The following is a 24,743-nucleotide window of genomic DNA, read 5'->3' as shown; positions in this document are numbered from 1 at the left end:
GAATCCACCCACTTTCCTGCTCCCCCACTCCTACTGACATGGCCCAAGCCACCATCATTTCTTGCTTGGATGCCTGCAAGGGCCTCCTAATGGCACTCTGCTTTCTTCCCTGGCCCCTCTTCAATCTATTCTGCACACACCAGACTGAGGGATCCTGGCTCCTGTTAGAACCCAAGTCACGTCACGTCACGTCACGTCACGTCACTATTCTCTTTGAAACCCTCCAGTGGCGTTCCATCTTTCACAGAATAAAAGCCTAACTCCCTATGATGCCCTTCCAGGCTGTACATGATCTGGCCTCCTTCCTCAGCCCCTTGCCCTCCCTTACTCTCCAATATTCTCACCTTTGTTTATTTTGCTCAGCTGCTCTAGCCTCTGCTTATCCTCCAACCTCAGGGCCTTTGCTCTTGCTGTTCCTTCTGCCTGCCTGGCTCTTCCCCCAGGCAGCCACACAACTCACTTTCCTTCCCACCTCCTTTATGTCTTTGTGCAAATGCCACCTTCTCAGAGTGGCTTTCTCTGACTGTCCTATTTGGAATTGCATCTCTCAACCCTCAATACTCTTTCCCTGACTATTTTTCTCCTTATCATTGCTCATTAGCTAATATATTATACATTTTACTTATTTTGATTATTGTACTTCTCTATCCCAACAGAACATAAATTTCATGAGTGAGTTCATGAGTTTGGAGTGTTTTGCTTAGTGAAATAAATTGTAGTTCTTGGCAAATAGTAAAGATTCAATAGAGATTCAAAAAATATGCAAATACTAACCAGGTACCTACTATGTGCCAGACACTGCACTGGGTTGTCTCAATGTTGTTGTATTTAGATGGGAATGAGCACCATTCAAATATAAAGTCCTGCTATGATTTTATTTATCATTACTACTGCCTTACATTGTGGTTAGCATTGTATGCATCCACAGTCCCTGGCATAGACACTGTCTTGGCTAATTTTGTAATAATCCCCTGTGATAGCCTGGGCAGAAACTATTATCACTGTTTACAGATTGGGAAACAGAAAATTCCCACTGGGTGAATGCGTTGCTCATGTTCATACAGTGATTAAGTGACAAGGGCTAGAATTAAAAACCAGGTCATCCTAAAACAAGAGCAATGCCAGTAATTTAACTACTCATATTTTCACAGAAGCTACCTGATACTAATAAACACTTGCTAAACTTAAGAATATCTCTTCTTCAAGAACATGAATATCTTGGGGGGAAAAGGTTAGATCTATTAATCACAACTTACTAAGTTAAGATAAATCCAAAATGGATCAAGAATTTAAATGTGAGATGCAGCCATCAAAAGGAATGAGATCTTGCCATTTGCAACGACGTGGATGGAACTGGAGGGTATTATGCTGAGCGAAATAAGTCAAACAGAGAAAGACATGTATCATATGACCTCACTGATATGAGGAATTCTTAATCTCAGGAAACAAACTGAGGGTTGCTGGAGTGGGGGGTGGGGTGGGAGGGATGGGGTGACTGGGTGATAGACACTGGGGAGGGTATGTGCTCTGGTAAGCACTGTGAATTGTGCAAGACTATTGAATCTCAGATCTGTACCTCTGAAACAAATAATGCAATATATGTTAAGAAAAAAAAAAAGAAGAAGAAGAAGAAGGTAGCAGGAGGGGAAGAATGAAGCGGGGGAAATCGGAGGGGTAGACGAACCATGAGAGACGATGGACTCTGAAAAACAAACTGAGGGTTCTAGAGGGGAGGGGGGTGGGAGGATGGGTTAGCCTGGTGATGGGTATTGAGGAGGGCACGTTCTGCATGGAGCACTGGGTGTTATGCACAAACAATGAATCATGGAACACTACATCTAAAACTAATGATGTAATGTATGGGGATTAACATAAGAATAAAAAAAAAAGAATTTAAATGTGAGAAAATTAAGCCATAAACATTCTAGTAGAAAATAGGGATGAATCATCTTATAATTTTAGAGTAGGTAAAGCCTTTGATAATTAGGATTCCAAAGTCCAGAAGTCATGATAGAAAAAGACTGATAAATTTAACTACACAAAAGAAAAATGAAAAAATCTGAGTGGCAAAACCATTACAAAGACAAATGACAAATGACAAACTGGGAAATATGTATATGAAACTCCCATCACAGACAAGTGGTTCATTTCCCTACTATGTAAATAACTGTAAATGAATTAGAAAAAGTTAATAACCCAGCAAAATATGAACAAAGTAAGTGAATACACAATTCACAGAAAATTATAAGAGTGATTTTTTAAAAGATTCATCCATTTATTTGAGAGAGAGAGTATGTGTGTGTGAGCAGGGGGAGGGGCAGAAGGAGAGGGAGAGAATCCTCAAGCAGACTCCCTGCTGCGCACAGAGCCCTACATGGGGCCTGATCCCATGACCCTGAGATCATGACCCAAGCTGAAATCAAGAGTTGGATGCCCAACCAACTGAGCCACCCAGTGCCCCAAAAATGATTTTTAAAATTATACAAATATAAGACTGACATTGCCAAAAATGGCAAAGTAGAGAACTCCAAATCTATGTCCCTTCACTAAAGCAACAATTAAGCTGGCAAAAACTGTCAGAATCAACTTTATCAGAGCTCTGAAAACTAACTTAAAAATTTACCACAGTCAGGGCAATGCTTAATGAGGAAAGAAACTGCTCTATTTTGGTAAGAGAGTACTGTGGTGTTTTAACTTACTCACTTCCTATCCCCCACTCCCCAGCTTGGTGGCATCTGTGGGGATGGCAGCTCATGTTCCTGGTGTGGTTTGCTGATACCAGAGAGGGTATTATGGACTTTTCTCTCAAGTAACTGTGATTACATGGTTTGACGTGTCTGGAGATTCCCTGAAGGACTGGCTAAGGAGCTTACTTTTGTTTTGCCCACCTTGGAACTTTCTCCTGGACAACATCTCTCAAAATCATTTAAAAGGAAATATAAGAGACACAACCTCCTGGTGCAAGGGATAACAGACAGGCACACAGTACAGAAATGAAAAAAACCTGAGAGGATGATGCTGGGGGAAAAATACATGAGGGAATAAAGACTTTGAAAGTTTCCACATATACTAGGGAATCTAAAGGGGCACATGCATGCCCAGGGTTGGAACCATGTTTAGAAAAAGCTTGAGAACACCCTAGTCTTTCACATCTGGCTGACCTTTGGTCTCTGCACATGTGAGACATGAAAGACAAAGCAGAGATGTAAACAGCCTGGCTAAAAGCACTGAAGGAGTGTACCTCAACACAGTTAATCTGCAAAGACTGGGAGAGTGTTTTTTGTTTTTTTGGCTCCAGGTATTTAAGAAGTCTGTCAAATTTCACTAGTTGACCACTAAGTTAACCAGAGACTTTATGATCACACATGACAAAAAAAGTAGTCTTTATAACAGTAGTCTGGGAAAGTCACTAAACAACTACAAACTACGAGCAACAAAAACAAACCCTGGAGAGAGGGAAGAATTTGATTTCCAGAGTTACCACATTATAATATTAAAATATTCAGTTTTCAGCAAAAAGTTATGAAGCACTCAAAGAAAAAAGAAATTAAGAAAAACTATCCCTGAGGAACCCCAGCTATTGGACTTACTAGATAAAGATCTTTAAATCAACTGTCCTAATTATGCCCAAAGTACTAAGGAAACTAGGAATGAATAACTAAAGGAAACCAGGAAAACAATGTCCTACCAAACAGGGAATATCAATGAAGAAATAAAAAGTATAAAATAAGCCAACTAGAAATTTTAGAGTTGAAAAGTATAATAAATGAAATGAAAAATTCAACAGCAGATCTGAACAGTCAGGAAAAAGAATCAGCAAACTTGAAGACAGGCCAATTAAGATTATCCACTCTTAGGAACAGGAAGAAAAAAGAACAGAGAAAAATTAATAGAGCCTCAGTTACATGTGGGACTCCATCAAGAATGCCAAGATAAACTCAATGGGAGTTGGGAAGTTGCCCTTGGGAAGGACAAGAAAGACAGGAGCAGAAAGAGTATTTGAAGGAATAATTGCCAAAAACTCTTCAAATTTACAGAACTCTAAGAAGCTCAACAATCTCTAGGTAAGATAAATTCAAAGAGATCTACAATGAGACACAATTGTTGAAAGTCAAAGACAAAAAGAGAATCTTGAAAGTAACAAAAGTGGTTCATCACATACAAGGGATCCTTAATAAGATTAACAGCTAATTTCTCATAAAATATCATGGAGGCTGGAAGGCAGCAGAATGACATATTTAAAGTGCTAAAAAAACAAAAACAAAAACAAAACTCTCCAACAAAGAATTCTATATTAAGCAAATTTATCTTTCAAAAATAAGAGAGAAGTCAAGATATTCCAAGATAAATAAAAGCTGAGGCAGTTTTTCACTAGTAGACCTACTGCAAAAGAAATGCTAAAGTGCCTTAAATTGAAATGGAAGAATACTAGACAGTAACTTGAAACTATATGAAGAAATATAAAACACTGTAAAGGTAACTATATAAGTAAATATAAACCCAGCATAATTATATTTTCAACTCCTCTATTTTTTTCCTATATGATTCAAAAGACAAATACATAAAACAATAATTATAAATCTATGTTAATTGGGCACACGATGCATAAAGATGTAGTTTTTGGCAACAAAACATGGTAGGGGGGATGAGTTTGTATAGGAGCAGAGATTTTGCAGACTTTTGAAGCTAAGTTTATATTAATTCAAGCTAGATTGTTATTGTAATACCCAGACCAACTACTAAGAAAATAACTAAAAACTATATAGAAAAGGAAATAAGAAGGGAATCAAAATTGTATGTAGGGCACCTGGGTGGCTCAGTTGGTTAAGTGTCCGGCTCTTGATTTTGGCTCAGGTCATGAGACTGAGCCCCATGTCAGCCTCCACACTCAGCATGGAGTCTGCTTGAGATTCTCTCTCTCCCTCTTCCTCTGCCCCTCCCCCACTCACATTCTTTCTCTCTCTCTTTAAAACAAAACAAATAAATAAAATCATTTAAAAAACTGTATGCATTAATTAGGGCTCTCCAGAAACAGTATATATATATAGGATATATATGGATATATATCAGAGAAAATTTATTACAGGAGCTGGTTCCTGTGATTATAGAGGCCAAGAAATCCCACAGTCTGCTGTCTGCAAACTTCAGAGCCAGGAAATCCAGTAGTATAATTTAATCTGAGCCCAAAGACCTGAGAACCAAGGGAACCAATGGTATAATTCTTAGTCCAAGGCCAAAGGCCTAAGAACCAGGAGGCTGTTGTGTAAGTCCTAGAGTCCAAAGACCCAAGAACCAGGAGCTCTGATGTCTGAGGGCAGGAAGAAATGGACTTTCCAGCTCAAGAAGAGAGAGAAGGAATTCACTTTTCCTTTGCTTTTTTTGTTTTATTCAGGCCCTCAGTAGATTCGATGATGCCCACCCCCATTGGTAAAGATGGGTCTATTTACTCAGTCTACGGAATCAAATGCTAATCTCTTCCAGAAACACATTCACAGACACGCCCCAAAATACTGTGTCCCCCTTATCCTAGTCAAGTTGGAACAAAATTAAGCATCACACCATACACCAACACACATAAAAAGAATAAAAACAAAAGTCAACAATGGAGGAATTGAGGAACAAAAAAATGTAAGATTTATGGAAAACCAATAACAAAATGGAAGAAGTAAGTCCTTAATAGTGATTACTTGTAAATGTAAATGGATTAAAATCTTCAACAAAAGTCAGAGATTGGCAAAATGGAAAAGAAAAAAACAACCCATGATCTAACTATATGCTCTCTATAAGAGACTCAAAGATACAACTAGGTTGCAAGTAAAAGGATAGAAATAAACTCCAAGCAAATAGTAACCAAAAATGAACAGGTGTGGCTAAGCTAATACCAAACAAAACTGTACTTTAAGTAAAAAATTATTTCAGGAGACAAATAAAGCATTATATATCAAAAACAGGGTAATTCTCACTAGAAATGCAACAATTATGAATATATATGCAATATGACAATACAGCTTCTAACTACATGAAGCAAAAACTGACAGAATTGAAGGGAGAAACAGATAATTCTATTCTAATTCTAGTTGGAGATTTCAACATTCTATTTTCGATAACAGACAGAACAAGTATAAAAAAGATGAACAAGAAAATAGACAATTTAAAGAATACTTTAAGTCAACTAACCTAAAAGACATGGATAGATCATTTAACTCAACTATAGCAGAATACACATTCTTCTCAAGTGCACATGGATCATTCTCCAGCATAAACTATATATTCACCCATCAAAAAGTCCCAATAAATTAAAAAAGAATGAAATCATACAAAATATTTTCTCTAATAACAGTGGAACAAAATTAGAAATCACTAACAGAAAGAAATTTGGAAAACTCATAAATTAAGAAATTAAGCAATACATTCTTAAACGGTCAATGGGTCAAAGAAGGAATCACAAAAAAAATTAGGAAATACTTCGACATTAATGAAAACAAAACAACCCCAAATACCAAAACTTATGGGATACATTGAGAAGAGTACTCAGAGGAAGATGTATCGCATTAAGAGAGAAGAAAGAGCTCAAATCAATAACCTAACTGAACTTTGCACTAGCAAAACAAGAACAATCTAAACCCAAAACTAGTAGAGGGAAGGAAATCATTCTCAGTAGAGGGAAGATAAAGAAAATAGAAAATAGAAGGCAATATAGAGAAACAACTAAAAAATGTTGGCTCTCTGAAAAGATCAGTAAGGCTGACTAATCTTTAGTTAGACTAAGAAAAAGGAGAGAAGACTCAAATTACTAAAATAAAATATGAAAGTGGGACATTACTACTGATCTTACAAAACTAGAAAGGATTATAAGAAGTTATTATGAACTGTACATCAACAAATTAGATAATCTAAATGAAATGGATAAATTCCTAGAAACACACAAACTACCAAAACTGACTGAAAAAGAAATATAAAATCTGAATAAGCCTCTAACAAGTAAAAAAAATGAATCAGTAATCAAAAAACTTTCTACAAAGAAAAACCCAAGACCAGATGGTTTCCCTTTTGAATTCCTTTTTTTTTTAAGGTTTTATTTATTTATTTGACAGAGAGAGACAGCGAGAGAGTGAACACAAGCAGGGGGAGTGGGAGAGGGAGAAGCAGGCTTCCCGCCGAGCAGGGAGCCGGATGCAGGGAGCCGGATGCAGGGCTCGATCCCAGGACCCTGAGATCATGACCTGAGCCGAAGGCAGACGCTTAACGACTGAGCCACCCAGGCACCCCTCCCTTTTGAATTCTAACAAACATTTGGATAACTAACACCAATTGTCCTCAAATTCATCTAAAAAATAGATCAGGAAAGAACACTTCCTAACTCATTCTGAGGCCAGGATTACCCTGATACCAAAGCCAAAGAAAAGAAAAGAAAAATACAGGTGGATATCCATTATGAATGTAGATGCAAAAATTCTCAATGAAATAAATACTAGCAAGCCAAATCCAACAGCATATTAAAAGGATTATACACCGTGACTAAGCAGGGTTTGCCCAAGGAACATAAGGGTGGTTCAACTTATGAAAATCAATCAGGGTAACACATCTCCTTAATAAAATTAAGATAAAAAACCACAAGATCCTCTCAATTGATAGAGAAAAAACATTTGATAATTCAAACACCCTAGGATTAGAAGGGAACTTCCTCAACATGATAAAAGACATTTATTTATTTATGAAACACTCACTGCTAACTTCATATCCAATGGTAAAAGACTGAAAGCTTTACCCCTTATAGATCAGGAATAAGACAAGGATGCTCACTTTCACCATTTCTATTCAACATTGTACTGGAAGTTCTAACTAGAGCAATTAGACAAGAAAAAGAAATAAAAGCTGTCTAAGTTGGAAATAAGGAGTAAAACTATTTCTATTCACAGATAATATGATTTATATATGGAAAATCCTATAGAATACACACACACACAATAAGAGCTAATAAACAAATTCAGTTAAATATCAGGATAAAAGATTAACAGGCACAAGTCAGTTATATTTCTATACACTAGTGAAGAACAATCTGAAAAAGGAATTAAGAAAATAATTTCATTTATAATAGCATCAAAAAGGATAAAATACTTAGGAATAAATGTAACCAAGATAGTGAAAGACTCACCCAATGAATACTACAAAACATTGAAAGAAATTGTTTTATTTTGTTTTTTCCTTTTAAATTTTTATTTAAATTCTAATTAGTTAATATACAATGCAATATTGGTTTCAGGAGGAGAATTCAGTGATTCATCACTTACATACAACACCCAGTGTTCATCCTAACAAGTACCCTCCTTAATACTCATCACCCATCTAGCCCATCCCCCACCCATCTCCCTCCATCAACCCCCCGTTTGTTCTCTATCATTAAGAGTCTCTTATGGTTTGTTTCTTTCTCTCTCTCTCTTTTTTAAAGAAATTTTAAAATATATAAATAAATGGAAGACATCCCATTTTCTTGTGTTGAAAGACTTAATATCGTTAAACTGGCAATACTACCCCAATTAAGCTGCAGATTTGATGTGCTTCCTATCAATATTTCAACAGCCTTTCTTGCAGAAATGCAACAGCCAACCCTCAAATTCATATGGAATTGTAAGGAATCATAAATAGCTGAAACTATGTTGAAAAAGAAGAACAAAGTTGGAGGACTCACACATCCTGATTTCAAAACTTACTATTAAGCTACAGCAATCAAACCAATGTGATATTTGCATAATGACAGACATATTGACCAATAGAATAGAATAGAGAGCACAGAAATAAACCCTTACATATATGGTCAAATGATTTTTGATAAGGACACCAAGACCATTCAATAGAGAAAGCACAGTTTCTTTTCAATAGATGGTGCTGGCAAAACTGGACTTACACATGCAAAAGAATGAAGTTCTTTTTAACAAAAATTAAACAAAAATTAACTCCAAATGGATCAAGAACCTAAAATAATATAATTCTTAGAAGAAAACATTGGAGAAAAACTGTACAACATTGGGTTTGGCGATGATTTCAAGGATATGACAGCAAAGGCACAGGTAACATAAGAAAAAATAGACAAATCGCATTTCATGAAAACAAAAATTTTGTGAATCAAAAGACATTATCCATACAGTAAAAAGACAACCCACAGAATGGGAAAATATATTTGCAAATTATATATCTAATAAGAGAATACCCAGAATATTTAAAAAGCTCCTAAAATCAACAAAATAATAAACACCTGATTAAAAATGGGGAAAGAGCAGTCTCTTGCTGCAGCAATGTGAGTGGCACCAGGCACCAGGCTTGGAGTGAAACTCCATGGATCACTTTAAGAAAATGTCAGGCAAGCCAGACATGGGGAAAATTGCCAGCTTTGATAAGGCCAACCTGAAGAAAACAGAGAAACAGGAGAACACCCTGCCAGCCAAAGAGCCCATTGAGCAGGAGAAGTGAAGTGAAATTTCCTAAGAACCTAGAGGATTCCCCACCCCTCTCATCTTCAAGACACCCCAGTCATGTAGAGGAAGAAGAGTCACCCGCTAGACGGGTAAGTAACAAGCTGCACTGTGAACCCAGGCACTCCAAGCCAATGCCACTAGCCTGCAAGTCTCTGAGGGGACTCTCCAATCAGACTGCCAAATTCTCCAGTTTGCCCTGGGATATTACAGCAAATTATTTGTATGATTAATGAAAATAAAACACACCTTGTGGCAAAAAAAAAAAAAAGAAAGAACTTGAATAGCCATTTCTCAAAAAAAGATGCAAATAGCCAACAAACACATGAAAAGATGTTCAACATCACTACTCATCAGGGAAATAGAAGTCAAAACTACAATGAGACATCACCTCACACTCCTTAGGATAGCTACTATAAAAAAAAAAAGATGAAAAAGAAAAAGAAAACAGCAAGTGTTGAAAAGAATGTGGAGAAATTGGGACTCTTGCATACCATTGGTAGGAATGTAAAATGGTATAGCCATGGTGGAAAACTATATGATGTTTCCTCAAAAAAAAATTTTTTTTTAAATGAGAGACAGAGAGCATGAGAGGGGGGAGGATCAGAGGGAGAAGCAGACTCCCTGCCGAGCAGGGAGCCCGATGCGGGACTCGATCCTGGGACTCCAGGATCATGACCTGAGCTGAAGGCAGTCGCTTAACCAACTGAGCCACCCAGGCGCCCCAAAAAAGTTTAAAAAAAATAGAATGTCCATATAATCCAGCAAATCCATTAGGGGTATTCACCCAAAAGAATGGAAAACAGGTCTCAAGGAAATATTTATACACCCATCTTCATATCAGCATTACTCACAGTAGCTAAAATGTGGAAGTTACACAAGTGTCCCTCAACAGATAAATAATAAACCAAATGTAGTCTATGTATACAAAGGACTATTCAGCCCTTAAAAGGAAAGAAATTCTGACGCATACTATAGGATGGATGAACCTGTAAGACATTATGCTAAGTAAAATAAGCCAGCCACACACAAAAAATGCTGTGTGATAAAGTACTTAGAGTAGTCAAAGTCATAAAAACAAAGTACAGTGGTGGTTGCCAGAGGCTGGGGAGAGGAAATGAGGGATTAGTCTTTAATGGGGACAGAGTTTCAGTTTTATAAGATTAAAAGAGTTCTGGAGATGGATAGTGGTGATGGTTGCATAACATTATGAATGTATTTAATACCACTGAAATAAATACACTTAAATATATCAGGATGATAAATTTTATTTTATATGCATTTTATACCACAACAAAAAATTGAAAAAAGAAATTATAAAAGGTGCTTGACTTCACTCACAATAAAATAAATGCAGAAGATGGTAGGAGAATCCTAAGCTCACCTGTCCCACAGATAGAACTAGATAACACCCATATCAGTGTAAATAGATGTAATAGGTTCAGAAAATAACCTGAAGACTGGTAGAATAGACTCTCCACAGCTAAATGTAGAGAGGAGGCCACATCAAAGAGGATAGGAAGAGTGGAAACATGGTCAGAAACTAAATGGACCCGCAAGATTGTTCCAGGAGGGAGGGACACTGCAGGGGTGAAGAGGGGGAAAGAAATAGATCCTCACATCAGGCACCACAGTCACAGGGAACCCACACAGGGAAGATGAATCCCCATAACATTTGGCTTTAAACACCAGATGGGCCGAATTTTGTGAGTTCTTATAATCAATGGGGCTTAACATCTGGAACTTCAAAAATCAGTAGGCTTAGCTCTGGGAGAGCTGGGAGGGCAATAGGAAACTGAGTTCCTGCCCTTAAAGAGACAGCACAACAAACAGCCCCATGGAGATACAGCAGAGAAGCAGCCATTTGAAAGCTGCCTGAGATAAACGGGAGGGAGATCTGTTTACTAATCTCAGAGTGTGTGCTAAAGGGGCAGGCATTGATAGGAGACCTGTCCAGGAACGAAGAAGTTGGCAAGTGCCATTTCCCTCCCCTACCCCCAGCCTAGACACACAGACACCACAACCAGCACAGTACCAACATGCTGACATTTGCTACCGAACTTGCTAACAGTGCACCCTACCCCCACATACTTCTGCAGATACACCTCCTCCAACCTGGCAGGCCATGGTTTCCAGGGGCTGCAGGTCCCCTTCCACAGCAAACCTTCTCAGACCTTGATAACACCACTGTCCCACTCCTATGTTTTCCTTTGGACAGGCCTCCTCTAATACACCTTTGGCTAGAGCCCATCCAAATTGATGTCACAAGCCTGGCAACATGCAAGCAGCTCCAACAAGGACCAGCACCACTCCAAAGTGACTCTTGCCCCAGAGAGAGGGGAAGATAACCACACACACCAGTCCAACTGTGACCCAGCAGTAGGCTGGGAGTAGACATCTGGTCTGACTACAGGCCCTGCCCACCAATAAAACTTCTCAGGGGACAACACAGGGAAAGCATCCTGTACATCGATGCTACTGCATCTCTGGAAAATGCCTGGTCTGACTTAACTCAAGCCCAGGGAGGCCCCAGACTAACCCACTAACAACACAGGAATCAAACCCTGCCAACAACAGGTGAAGAGAGCCATTGCAGATGACTGGACTGAAGGCAAAAGTGGCTCAGCCACAACAGCAGGGTACACAGAACACATATACAAGACAGTCCTAAGGCACCAGTTCTTGTGAATAGGGGACACTGCATAGGAGGGCACCATAGGACCTCTTCTTCGTGAGACCACTACTTTTGAGAGCAGGAGATGTAGCTGACTTTCCTAATACATTGTAACAGACAAAGAGTTAGACAGAATGAAGAGACAGAGGAACATGTCCCAAATGAAAGAATAGGACAAAATCACAGCAAGAGACCTAAACAAAACTGAGATAAGTAATACACCTGATCAAAAATTTAAAAAAGTGGTCTACAAGAGTCTTATTTCAGACCTAAAGACACGTACAGGTTAAAAGTGAAGGGATGGAGAAGCATTTATCGTGCAAATGGAAGGGAAAAGAAACCCAGGGTAGCAATACTTATACCAGACAAAGTAGACTTTAAAACAAAGACTGTAACAAGAGACCAAGAAGAACACTATATAATTAATCATAAAGGGAACAACACAAGAAAATGTAACTGTATATATTTGTTCACCTAACATGGGAGCACCCAAATACATAAAGCAGCTTATAACAAACATAAAGGAAGTAATTATTAGTAATGCAATAAGAGTAGGGGACTTTAATACCCCATTTACTTCAATGGATAGATTGTCCAAACAGAAAATCAACAGGAAAGAGTGGCTTTGAATGACACATTGGACCAGATGGATCTAACAGATATATTCAGAACATTCCATCCTAAAACAGCAGAATATACCTTCTTTTCAACTGCACATGGAACATTCTCCAGAATAGATCACATATTAGGCCACAAAAAAGTCTCAACAAATTGAAAAAGATTGAAGTCATACCATGTAACTTTTCTGACTATGAAACTAGAAATCAACCATAACAAAAAATCTGGAAAGACTACAAATACATAGAGGTTAAACAATATGCTACTAAACAATGAATGGGTCAACTAAGAAATCAAAAAGAAAATTAAAAAATACATGGGAACAAATGAAAATGAAAACACAATGGTCCAAAATCTTTGGGATGCAGCAAAAGCAGTTCTAAAAGGGAAGTATATAGTAATATAAGCCTAACTCAAGAAACAAGAAAAATATCAAATAAACAACTTAAACTTACAGCTAAAGGAGATAGAAAAAGAAAAAGATTAGAAGCAGAAATAAACAAAACAGAAACTAAAAAACAACAGATCAATGAAACCAGGACCTGGTTCTTTGAAAAGATCAATAAAATTGATAAGCCTTCATCAAACAAACAAACAAAAACAAAGACAGAGAGAGAAAGGACTCAAACAGACAAAATCAGAAATGAAAGAGGAGAAATAACAACCAACACCACAGAAATACAAAAGATTAAAAGAGAATATTATGAAAAACTGTATGCTAACAAACTGGACAACATAGAAGAAATGGATAAATTCCTAGAAACATATAACCTCTCAAAACTGGATCAGAAAGAAATAGAAAATTTGAACAAACCAATTATGGAATAAAATTGAATCAGTAATCAAAAAGCTCCCAGCAAACAAAAGTCCAGGACCCCATGGTTTCACATGTGAATTCTACCAAACACTTAAAGAGTTAATACCTATTCTTGTCAAACTATCCCAAAAAATAGAAGAGGAAGGAAAGCTGTTCCGAATTTATTCCGAGGCCACCATAAACCTGATACCAAAGACACTACAAAAAAAGAGAACTATAGGCCAGTATCTCTGATGAACATAGATGCAAAAGCCTCAGCAAAATATTAGCAAACCAAACCTAACAATACATTTAAAAAATCATTCACCACAATCAAGTGGGATTTATTGCTGGAATGCAAGGGTGGTTCAATATTCACAAATCAATCAACAAGATACATCACATCAACAAGAGAAAGGATAAAAACCATATGATCATTTCAATAGATGCTGAAAAAGCGTTTGACAAAGCACAACATCCATTCATGATAAACATCTTCAACAAAGTAGGTTTAGAGGAATATACCTCAACATAATAAAGACCATATATGAAAAACCCACAGCAAACATCATACTCAATGGGAAAAAACTGAGAGCTTTCCCCCTAAGGTCAGAAACAAGACAAGGATGTCCACACTCACCACTTCTATTCAACATAGTACTGGAAGTCCTAGCCACAGCAATCACACAACAAAAAGAAAAGGCATTCAAATTGGTAAGGAAGAAGTAAAACTTCCACTCTTTGCAGATGACATGATACTAAATATAGAAAACCCTAAAGACTCCATCAAAAAACTGCTAGAATTGATAAATGAATTCAGTAAGGTTGAGGGTTACAAAATCAACATACAGAAATCTGTTGCATTTCTATGTACTAATAATGAAGTAGAAGAAAGAGAAATTAAGAAAACAATCCCATTTACAATTGCACCAAAAATAATAAAATACCTAGGAATAAACTTAGCCAAGGAGATGAAACATCTGCACTTTGAAAACTATAAAACACTGATGAAAGAAATTGAAGACAACACAAAAAATTGGAAGAATATTCCATGCTGATGGATTACAACACAAAAAATTGGAAGGATATTCTATGCTCATGGATTAAATATTGTTAAACTGTCCATCTACCCAAAGCAATCTATATATTTAACACAGTCCCTATCAAAATACCAATAGCATTTTTCATAGAACTAGAATAAATAATCCTAAAATTGGTATGGAACCACAAAAGAACCCAAATAGCCAAAGCAATCTTGAAAAAGAACAAAACTGGAGGTATCACAATTCCATCTTCAAGTTATATTACAAAGCTGCAGTAATCAAAACAGTATGGTATTGGCACAAAAACAGACATGTAGATCAATGGAACAAATTAGAGAGCCCAGAAATAAAACCACAATTAGATGGTCAATTAATTTTTGACAAAACAGGCAAGAATATGCAATGAGGAAAAGACAGTCTCTTCAACAAATGATATCAGGAAAACTGAACAGCTACGTGCAAAAGAATGAAACTGGACCACTTTCTTAGACCATACACAAAAATAAACTCAAAATGGATTAAGGACCAAAATATGACACCAGAGACCATAAAAATCCTAGAAGGGAGCACAGGCAGTAATTTCTCTGACACTGACCATAGCAATATTTTTCTAGATATGTTTCCTGAGGCAAGGGAAACAATAGCAAAAATAAGCTATTGGGACTATATCAAAATAAAATGTTTCTGCACAGCAAAGGAAACAATCAACAAAACCAAAAGACTACTTATGGAATGGGAGAACATATTTGCAAATGCCATATCTAATAAAGGGTTAGTATCCAAAATATATAAAGAACTTATAAAAGTCAATGCCAAAAACCAAATAATCCAATTAAAAAATGGGCAGAAGACATGAACAGATATTTCTCCAAAGAAGACATACGGATGGCCAACAGACACATGAAGATGCTTATTATCACTCAACATCAGGGAAATGCAAATCAAAACCACAATGAGATATCATCTCACACCTGTCAGAACGGCTAAAATTAACAACATAGGAAACAACAGATGTTGGCAAGGATGCAGAGAAAGGGGAACCCTCTTACACTTTGGTGGGAATGCAAACTGGTACAGCCACTCTGGAAAATAGTATGGAGGTTCCTCAAAAAAATAAAAAAAAAGAATTACCATATGGCCCAGTAATTCTACTACTGGGTATTTACCCAAAGAATACAAAAACATTAATTTGAAAAGAAATATGCACCCCTATGTTTATTGCAGTATTATTTACAATAGCCAAATTATGGAAGCAACCCAAATGTCCATCACAATATGAATAGAAAAAGACGTGGTGTATATATATATAATAGACTATATCACTCAGGCATGAAAAAGAATGAAATCTTGCCATTTACAACAACATGGATGGATCTAGAGAGTATAATGCTAATTGAAATAAGTCAGTCAGAGAAAGAAAAATATCATGTGATTTCACTTTATTGTGGAATTTAAGAAACAAAACAGGGGTGCCTGGGTGGCTCAGTTGGTTAAGCATCTGCCTTCGGCTCAGGTCATGATCACAGGGTCCTGGGATCAAGCCCCATGTCAGGCTCCCTGCTTAACGGGCAGCATGCTTCTCCCTCTCCCTCTGCCCCTCCCCCCTGCTTGTCTTCTCTCTTTCTCTATCCCAAATAATAAATAAAACCTTAAAAAAAATAAGAAACAAAATAAATGAACAAAGAAAAAAAAGAGACAAACCAAAAAACAGACTTAACTATAGAGAACAAACAGATGGTTACCAGAGGGGAGGTGGGTAGGATGATGGGTGAAATAGGTGATTGGGATTAAGAGTATACTTATCATGATGAGCACTGAATTATGTATAGAGTTGTTGAATCACTATATTGCACACCTTTAAGTTATATAACTCTATATGTTAACTATACTGGAATTGAAAAATTTTAAAGATAAATATGAATTAGAATATGAATTAAACTATACTAAGGTAACATATTCTCCTGATGAGAACATAAACTGGCATAACATTTATGGAGATTAATTTGGACTCTTTCTCTTTTTTTTAAAGATTTATTTATTTCAGAGGGAGAATGTGTGTGTGAGTGGGGGGAGGGGCAGAAGGAGAGGGGAAGCCGACTCCCCACAGAGCTCAATACAGGGCCTGATCCCCTGACCTGGAAATCATGACCTGAGCAGAAACCAAAAGTCGGACACTTAACCAACTGAGCCACCCAGGCGCCCCTGGACTATGTCTTAAAATTTTAAATACATAGGACCCTTGACCCAGCAATTCCATCTTTAGCAATTTATTTAGATATATTTGTACAAATGTGAAATGATGAATATATGTGGTTGTTGCCTTCTGCATGGCTTCTGCATGGCTTAGAATAGGAATAAAGGATTGAGCAAATCAATCATGGAATGTCTATACAATAGATACTATGTAGCCAACAGAAAAAGGTCAAAAGCGATTAACAGGACAATTTCTAAGGTATATTGTTAAGTGAAAAAAGCAAAGTTCAGAACAGCATTTTTAATATGATGCTTTTGAAGAAGAAAGAAGAGAAAGAAGAAAGAAGCAGAAGCGGAAGCGGGAGTAGAAGCGGAAGCGGGAGTAGAAGCGGAAGCAGAAGAAGAAGAAGAGAAATATATTTGCTTTGAGAAATACATTTGCTTTTGTTTATACAGACATTAGGAAGCTCTGGTTGGGTATTGCCAGTGGGAGCACCAGCAAGAGATCAGAAGGAAGGAGGAGCATACAGCTGGATATTTACTTCTCTGATTCCTTCTCCATGGGGTAATGCTCCTCTCAACCACAGATCAGTGCTCCTATCAGAAGATCCTCCCCATTGCTCTGTCTGTCCAGGTCTTAGTCATTTGCCCTGCAGGTCAAATCTAAACTCTGCAGCCTGGTCTCATCAATGGTTCCCCTTCCCATTCTAACTTGACTTTACTCTTCAGACAGGCCCATCCATTTAGAACAGCCCCCACCCTCCACCTGTCAGCTCTGGCATCTGCAATGCTGAAAGCTGGCATTTAAGTTCCTAAGCCTAGCAGCTCCTGCCTTCAGTTCCCGTCCAGACTTGGGCTGCCTGTTTTTCCAGATAGGACAGATGTTAGAGTGGCTAGAAAATGCCTCTCCTGCTCGGTGCTCTGCTATTCAACATCCCATGTAGGGCTCCTGGGACTGGAAGAAAGATTAGGAAAGGGGACTTTTATAGGTTCTGTTCACCTTTGCTCACTGTTATCTTTGGAGGGGGAGTACTGTCTCCCAGCTTCCCACATAAACCCTGGTCCCCTTGCTGCCTTGTAGCCTGCTGCCGAAGGAAAACCTAACCCAAGAATATGGTAAGGCAGCTCTGGTGTAATAGACAAACATATTTGTTAGTTCCTTCCTCACTTCCCACAATGTTTCTGAGGTATCTGAAAATACATAAACGTACTACTCCATGTTATTGTAGCACGTACAGCTTAAATAGCATTTCTGCAAATCTAATAGTCTTTGCCCTTCAGAGGAACTTGGAAGAACATACAGGGAGAGGGTAGACAGGTCAGGGATTAGTATACCCATTTGAAAAATAAGGAAAGTGAGATTTTGAACGTTTGAGCTACTTAGACCAGGAAGTCCTAGAGTTGTATAAACTTGGTTAATTCCTATAATCTCAGGGGTTTAGGGACGTTTTCTGTCACATGAGGAGAATGAGTTTTAAGATCAAAAGAGAAAAAGACTTAGGGGCCCACTGAATAGCTCTATGAAAATTCCTAACATGGCTCTGAATGAATCCTGAATTTTCTCCATCTGGGTCAGGATCCCTGCTCATATAGGTACCAATGCATACTGAAAGGAGTATATTTGTAATTTGCACATTTATTCTCACCTAACTCCTCCTAAACCTACTTTGCCCTCACTCTTCCCCATCCAAGTTAATGACACATCCTCATTCAGTTATTTAAGCCAAATACCTCAAAGTCATTCATAATAACTTGCTTTTCTCTTACACCACATCTATCAGTTATTTATGTTAGTGCTACTTCCAAAATTTATTACAGATATGCCTAATTTTCTCCTTCTTTCTGTTACTACCCCTGATAGCACAATATCACTGTCACTTGGATTACTAAAATAGTGTCCAACTACTTTGATTCTACTTTTTCCACCCTAAAATAATTTTCCCACAAAGGAATCAGAAATGTTCCCACTTCCAACAATGGCTGACTAGGGGGTTTTAGATGAACTGTCCTTTCTGAGAAAAATGAGAAAAACTCAATAAAAAAATGTTTAAAAACTGTTTAACTGCATTTCACAAGTAAGTGAGAACTTGCAGGGTCAGGATCTAGAAGAAGAAGGAAAACAAGAAAAGCAAGTGTGACATATAGGACAGCTTTACCCCTCAAACAAATTCTGATTCTGAAAGTGAAACCTGGGAATGACAGGCTGAGAAGGTGAGAAGAGTTCCTCATGTATGTGTTCATGGGTTGTAGGGGAGAAAACGGAAGTTCAGGGCCTGCCAAAGAAGATGGCCCTGATAAGCAATCCTGGCTTTTATTTGAGGATCTGAAGAACTATACCTGAAAAGTAGAAGTGGGACAGAAGGAGACAAGCCCTCACAAAGACTGAAACACAGCTTCAATTCCTATCTGTATGAGGGTGATCGGGCTCTAGCCAAGTTGACAGTTGAAAGCAAAGGTAAATCTTCTCTGAAGGAACATTACATTATCCAGAGCCTCAAATTCTCTATTTTTTCATACAGAGTGGCATACACAAAAAATATCAGATATATAAAAGTCAAGGTTTGACTGAAAACTATAAGAAACAGATCCATAGGGACAGAGATATTACAGATAACTGACACAGATGTTAAAGTAGCCATGATTAATATGTGTAAGAAAATAGGAGACAAGATGAAGAATTTCATCAGAGCTAAAACTCTAAAAGAATCAATTGGAAATTCTAGAACTTAAAAACAGAGTAAGTGAAATCAAGAATTCAAGAGATAAGTTTTATCAGCAGTTTAAATACATTTAAAGAGAGAATTATTAAACTGGAAGATAGGTCAGTAGAAAATACCTAGACTGAAGAACAGAAGGAAGAAAAGAATTTAAAATATAGAATAGGAAAAAAAATGCATAGAGCTCAGTGAAAAGGTGTAACATGGATATACTTGGAATCCCAGGCTGAGAGGAGAGGGAAGGGAAGAAAAAGAGAAAGAAGGAAGGGAGAGAGGGACAAAAGGAAATGAAAAGGAAAATGAAATATGACTGAGAATTTTCCAAAATCATTGAAAACCACGGGTCAAGAAGCACTACAAACAAGATGAATGCAAGAAAAATCACATCTTGGGCGCCTGGGTGGCTCAGATGGTTAAGCATCTGCCTTCGGCTCAGGTCCTGATCTCAGGGTCCTGGGATCGAGTCCCACATCGGGTTCCCTGCTCCTTGGGAGCCTGCTTCTCCCTCTGCCTCTCTCTCCCTCTGCCTCTCTCTCTCTGTCTCTCATGAATAAATAAATAAAATCTTTAAAAAAAAAAAAAGAAAAATCACATCTTGGCACATCATGGAAAAACTGCTAACTAAAGAAAAGCCATTAACAAAAGGTGGAGAGAAAAAAAAGAGAAAAAAGTCACATGACCTTCAACAATAAGTAACAATAAGACTGGGAGCTGACTTCTTAATAGAAATGTAGAAGTCATAGAAATCAGAAAACAACAGTGAGGCATCTTTAAAATGTTAAAAGAAAATAATTGTCAATCACAAGAGTATCATCCAAAATTGAAAGCGAAATAAAGACATACTAAGGCAAAACCAAAAAAAAAAAAAAAAAAAAAAAAAAGCAAGAGCAGAGGAATTCTAAAGGCAGTTCTTCGGGCAGAAGGAAAATAATCCTAAGTTAATACTTTGAGAAAAAAAGAAAAAAAAGCACAAATAAATGTAAAAGGAGGTATCACTATATATCCTATAGTCATTTAAAATATCACAAGAGGATATTTTGAAAAACTTTATTTCAACATATCTAAACATTTAGATGAAATGGGTAAATTCCTAGGAAAATCTTACTTACTGAAATAAACATACACAAAAATAGAAAATCTGAATACTCCTATATCTATTAAAAATAAGTTTTTTTTTTAAAGATTTTATTTATTTATTTGACAGAGAATGACACAGCAAGAGAGGGAACACAAACGGGGAGTGGGAGAGGGAGAAGCAGACTCCCTGCCAAGCAGGGAGCCCAATGCGGGACTCGATCCCGGGACTCCAGGATCATGACCTGAGCCGAAGGCAGTCGCTTAACCAACTGAGCCACCCAGGCGCCCTAAAAATAAAAGTTTTAATTAAAACTTCCACTGAAAGAAAATTCCAGGGCAGATGGCTTTACTAGGTAAACTCTATCAAATATTTAAGGAAGAAATAACTCAAGTGTACAAATAGCAGCTAATAGAAAAGTAAGAAATTCTTCCTAGATTGTTTTTTTAAAAGATTTTATTTATTTATTTATTTATTTTAGAGAGAGAGAGAGAACAGCATGGGTACATCTGAGTGGAGGGAGGGGGAGGGGAGAGAGAGAGGGACAAGTAGACTCCACACTAAGAGCGGAGCCTGATGTGGGGCTCAGTCTCATGACCCTGAGCTGAAATCAAGTGTTGTATGCTTAACCAACAGCCACCCAGGTGCTCCCTTCCCAGATTGTTTTAAGAAGTCAGCCTGACCAGAACATGACAAGAAAGGAGAAATTATTGGCCAATCTCTCTCATAAACACAAGTACCAAAATCTTAGATAAAATACTAGAAAACCAAATCTAGCAATATATAAAAAGGGGATATATCAAAACCAAGTTAGATTTATGTTGGGACTACAAAATTGGTTGAATATTTGAAATGCAATCAAGGTGAACTGAATCTGAAGGGAACAGTGGAACTGGTTAATAAAAACCCTGAGGAAAGATCTTTTTTCTAGCCAAAGAAAGAAGAAATGAGATCCCTGTGATTCTGGGAGTGTGAAGAGAATTCTCTCTTTATGTCTTCTTTTTCCTCTCCTGGCTCTGCCACAAGGCCAGTTTCAGCAGCAGAACTGCACTGCTATAGCAGTGGCAGCAAGGGCATGGGCACAGTACGTATGGAGGAACAACAATTTAAATGACTGTGGATTTCTCATCAGAAACTGGAGATTATGAAACAGGAGAATACCTTTAAGGTACTGAAAGAAGAAAATTATAAATATTTGACTAAATATACTTAGAATGCTGTTGAACCAGAATTTTATATCTGGTGAAAATATCCTTCAGTAATTAAGGCAAAATGAGGATGTGATCAAGTGAAGGAAAATTAAAAAAGAATTATCACCAACAGGCTTGCTCTAAAAGAAATGCTAGAAGAAATACATCAGGCTGAAAGAGAATGATCTCAGAGGGAGACTCAGAACTTCATAAATTAAAGAAGGGCAACAGAAATTATAAATATCTGAGTAAATATAATAAACTATTTTTCTTAAGTTCTTTAAAATTTATGACTGTTGAAACAAAGATTATAACATTGTTAAGGGGTTTCAATATATGTAGATGTAATACATTTGACAACCATACTATAATGGTGGGAGACTAAAGAGGCATAATATATGGTTGTAAGGTTACTACATTTCCCTTAAAGTGGCAATATTAAACCTAAATAGGCTGTTTAAGGTAAGTCATATAGAATGTAAATCCTAAAGCAAACACTAAAAGAAAAATTAAAAAACAAAGAGATATACTAAAAAGCCAATAGACAAATTAAAATGGAATACTAAAAATATTCAAGCAGGGGTGCCTGGGTGGTTCAATCGGTTAAGTGTCTGCCTTTGGCTCGGGGCATGATCTCTGGGTCCTGGGATCAAGCCCCACATTGGGCTCCTTGCTCAGCGGAAGTCTGCTTCTCCCTCTCCCTCTGCCCTGCTTTTGCTGTTTCTCACTCTACCTAAATAAAATCTTTAAAATAAATAAAAAAATAAATAAAAATATTCAAGCAATTCAAAAGAAAGTGGGAGAGAAGAGAGGAGCAAAAACAAAACAAAACAAAAACAGGATACAAACAGAAAAATAATAAAATAGTAGACTTAAATCTAACTATATCAATAATGATATTAAATGTAAATGGCCTAATTCTGAAGTAAAACTTTGTTTCTACCATAGGCTCTCCTGGGGATTAATGTATGCTAGCTTCGTATTTATCCTGTAGATTTTTATGGCTCTGATCATAACATCTATCCAAATTGTAGTAATTGTTGGCTTCATGGTGATATTCACACTCTTTGTCTTATATGGCCTGTCTTTGGTGAGTTGGCAAAATGTATCTCTTAATTTGTTTCACATCTCAGATATATGAGTAAATGATGTTTCTGTACGAAAAAAAAAATGTAAATGGTCTAATCACACCAATTAAAAGATCGTCATGTTGGATAAAAATACAAGACCTAACTATATGCTATTCACAAGAAACGTACTTTAAACATAATGATACAGATAGATTAAAAATAACAATGGAAAAGTTATGCTAAGCAAATACTAATCAAAAGAAATCTGAAGTGAGTGTATTATTATTATACAGAGTGGACTTCAGAACAAGAAAAATTACCAGGTATCAAGAGGACATTACATAATGATAAAAGAGCCAAATGTGCTATACCTGACAACATAGCTCCAAGATTGATGAAGCAAAAATATGATAAAATTTTAAGATATTGAAGACATATATCGAAAAACCTCAAAAATGTTATAATTTTTGCTTTCAACAGTTATACATATTTTAAGAAACTTAGGTGAAATAAATCCACAATCATACTTGGAGACATCAACACTCTATTCTCAGTAACCAACAGAACAAGAAGACAGAAAATCAGCAAGGATACAGAAGAACTAAACAGCACTATCACTGGACCTCATTGACACTTATCCATGATCTTCTATTGAAAGATTTGCTGAAGACTCCACCCATCAAGAGCAGAATACAGTTCTTTTCAAGGGCACATGTAGCACTTACCAAGATGGACCACATTCTGGGGTCATAAAACAAACCTTAACAAACTTAAAAGAATAGAAATCATACAAAATATATTCTCAGACTATATCAGAAGTAAACTAAAAATCAATAACAAAGAGATATCTAGAAAATCCTCAAACATTTGGAAATTAGAGATTGAATTTCTAAATAACCCATGGGCCAAAGAATCACAGGAAAATTAGGAAATATTTTAAATGGAATAAAAATTAAAATCCATCATTTCAAAATTTATGGAATGCAGGCAAAATATGCTTAGAAGGAAGTTTGCAGAATTAAATGCATATTAGAAAATAAGGCCTCGGGCGCCTGGGTGGCTCAGTTGGTTAAGCGACTGCCTTCGGCTCAGGTCATGATCCTGGAGTCCTGGGATCCAGTCCCGCATTGGGCTCCCTGCTCAGCAGGGAGTCTGCTTCTCCCTCTGACCCTCCCCCCTCTCATGTGCCCTCTCTCATTCTCTCTCTCAAATAAATAAATAAAATCTTTAAAAAAAAAAAAAGAAAATAAGGCCTCACTAATAATCTAAGCTTACAATTTAGAAACTAGTAAAAAGCAATTTATACACAAAACAAGCAAAAGGAAGATAAAAGTAAATGGCAGAAAAAATGGAACTGAAAACAGAATAACAATAGAAAAAAATCAATGAAACCAAAAGCTGATTCTTTGAAAAGATTAATAAAATTGATGAAACTATAGCCAGACTGACCAACATAAAAGAAAAGACCCAAATTACCATCAGAAAAAGAAGAGGGGATATCACATATCCTTTCACTGTAATAAAACTCATACATTCATGCAACTATATGCTGAATCCCATGAGTTCTGGTAAATCTCTGAATGTGGGGATAGTGTTGGGGCTCCCTGAAAGAGAATACTACTCAGCAATAAGAATAAATGAACTGGTGATATGTGCCACAACATGGATAAATCTTGCATGCATTATGCTAAGTGAAAGAAGCTAGACTCAAAAGGCTATACAGAGTATAATCCGATTTATATGACATTTTAGAAAATGCAAAACTATAGCTACAAAGAACAGGTCAGTGGTTGCTAGAGATTAAGGGTGAGTGAAGAGTTTGACTACAGAGGGGCCACATGAAGGAATTTGGGGGTGGGCCGGTGGGAGGTGATAAAACCATTCTGTGTCTTGGCTA

General features: G+C 37.0%; 2 protein-coding genes across 2 annotated transcripts in view; one reads left to right on the top strand and one right to left on the bottom strand.

Moving 5' to 3' along the window:
• The window catches only part of CUNH3orf20 (chromosome unknown C3orf20 homolog), an 82,547-nt gene that overhangs the window by 12,584 nt on the left and 45,220 nt on the right, over positions 1-24,743 (bottom strand). The window lies entirely within an intron of this gene.
• Positions 9,352-9,468, top strand: LOC118005299 (thymosin beta-10-like). The gene has a single exon (XM_034997158.1). The coding sequence runs from the start codon at positions 9,352-9,354 to the stop codon at positions 9,466-9,468; it is 117 nt and encodes a 38-aa protein (XP_034853049.1).

This window comes from Mirounga leonina, unplaced genomic scaffold (genome assembly GCF_011800145.1).
Source record: "Mirounga leonina isolate KUSES-001 unplaced genomic scaffold, KU_Mleo_1.0 Mir_94, whole genome shotgun sequence".
Taxonomy (NCBI): domain Eukaryota; kingdom Metazoa; phylum Chordata; class Mammalia; order Carnivora; family Phocidae; genus Mirounga; species Mirounga leonina.
This window is presented reverse-complemented; position numbering and strand designations above follow the sequence as displayed.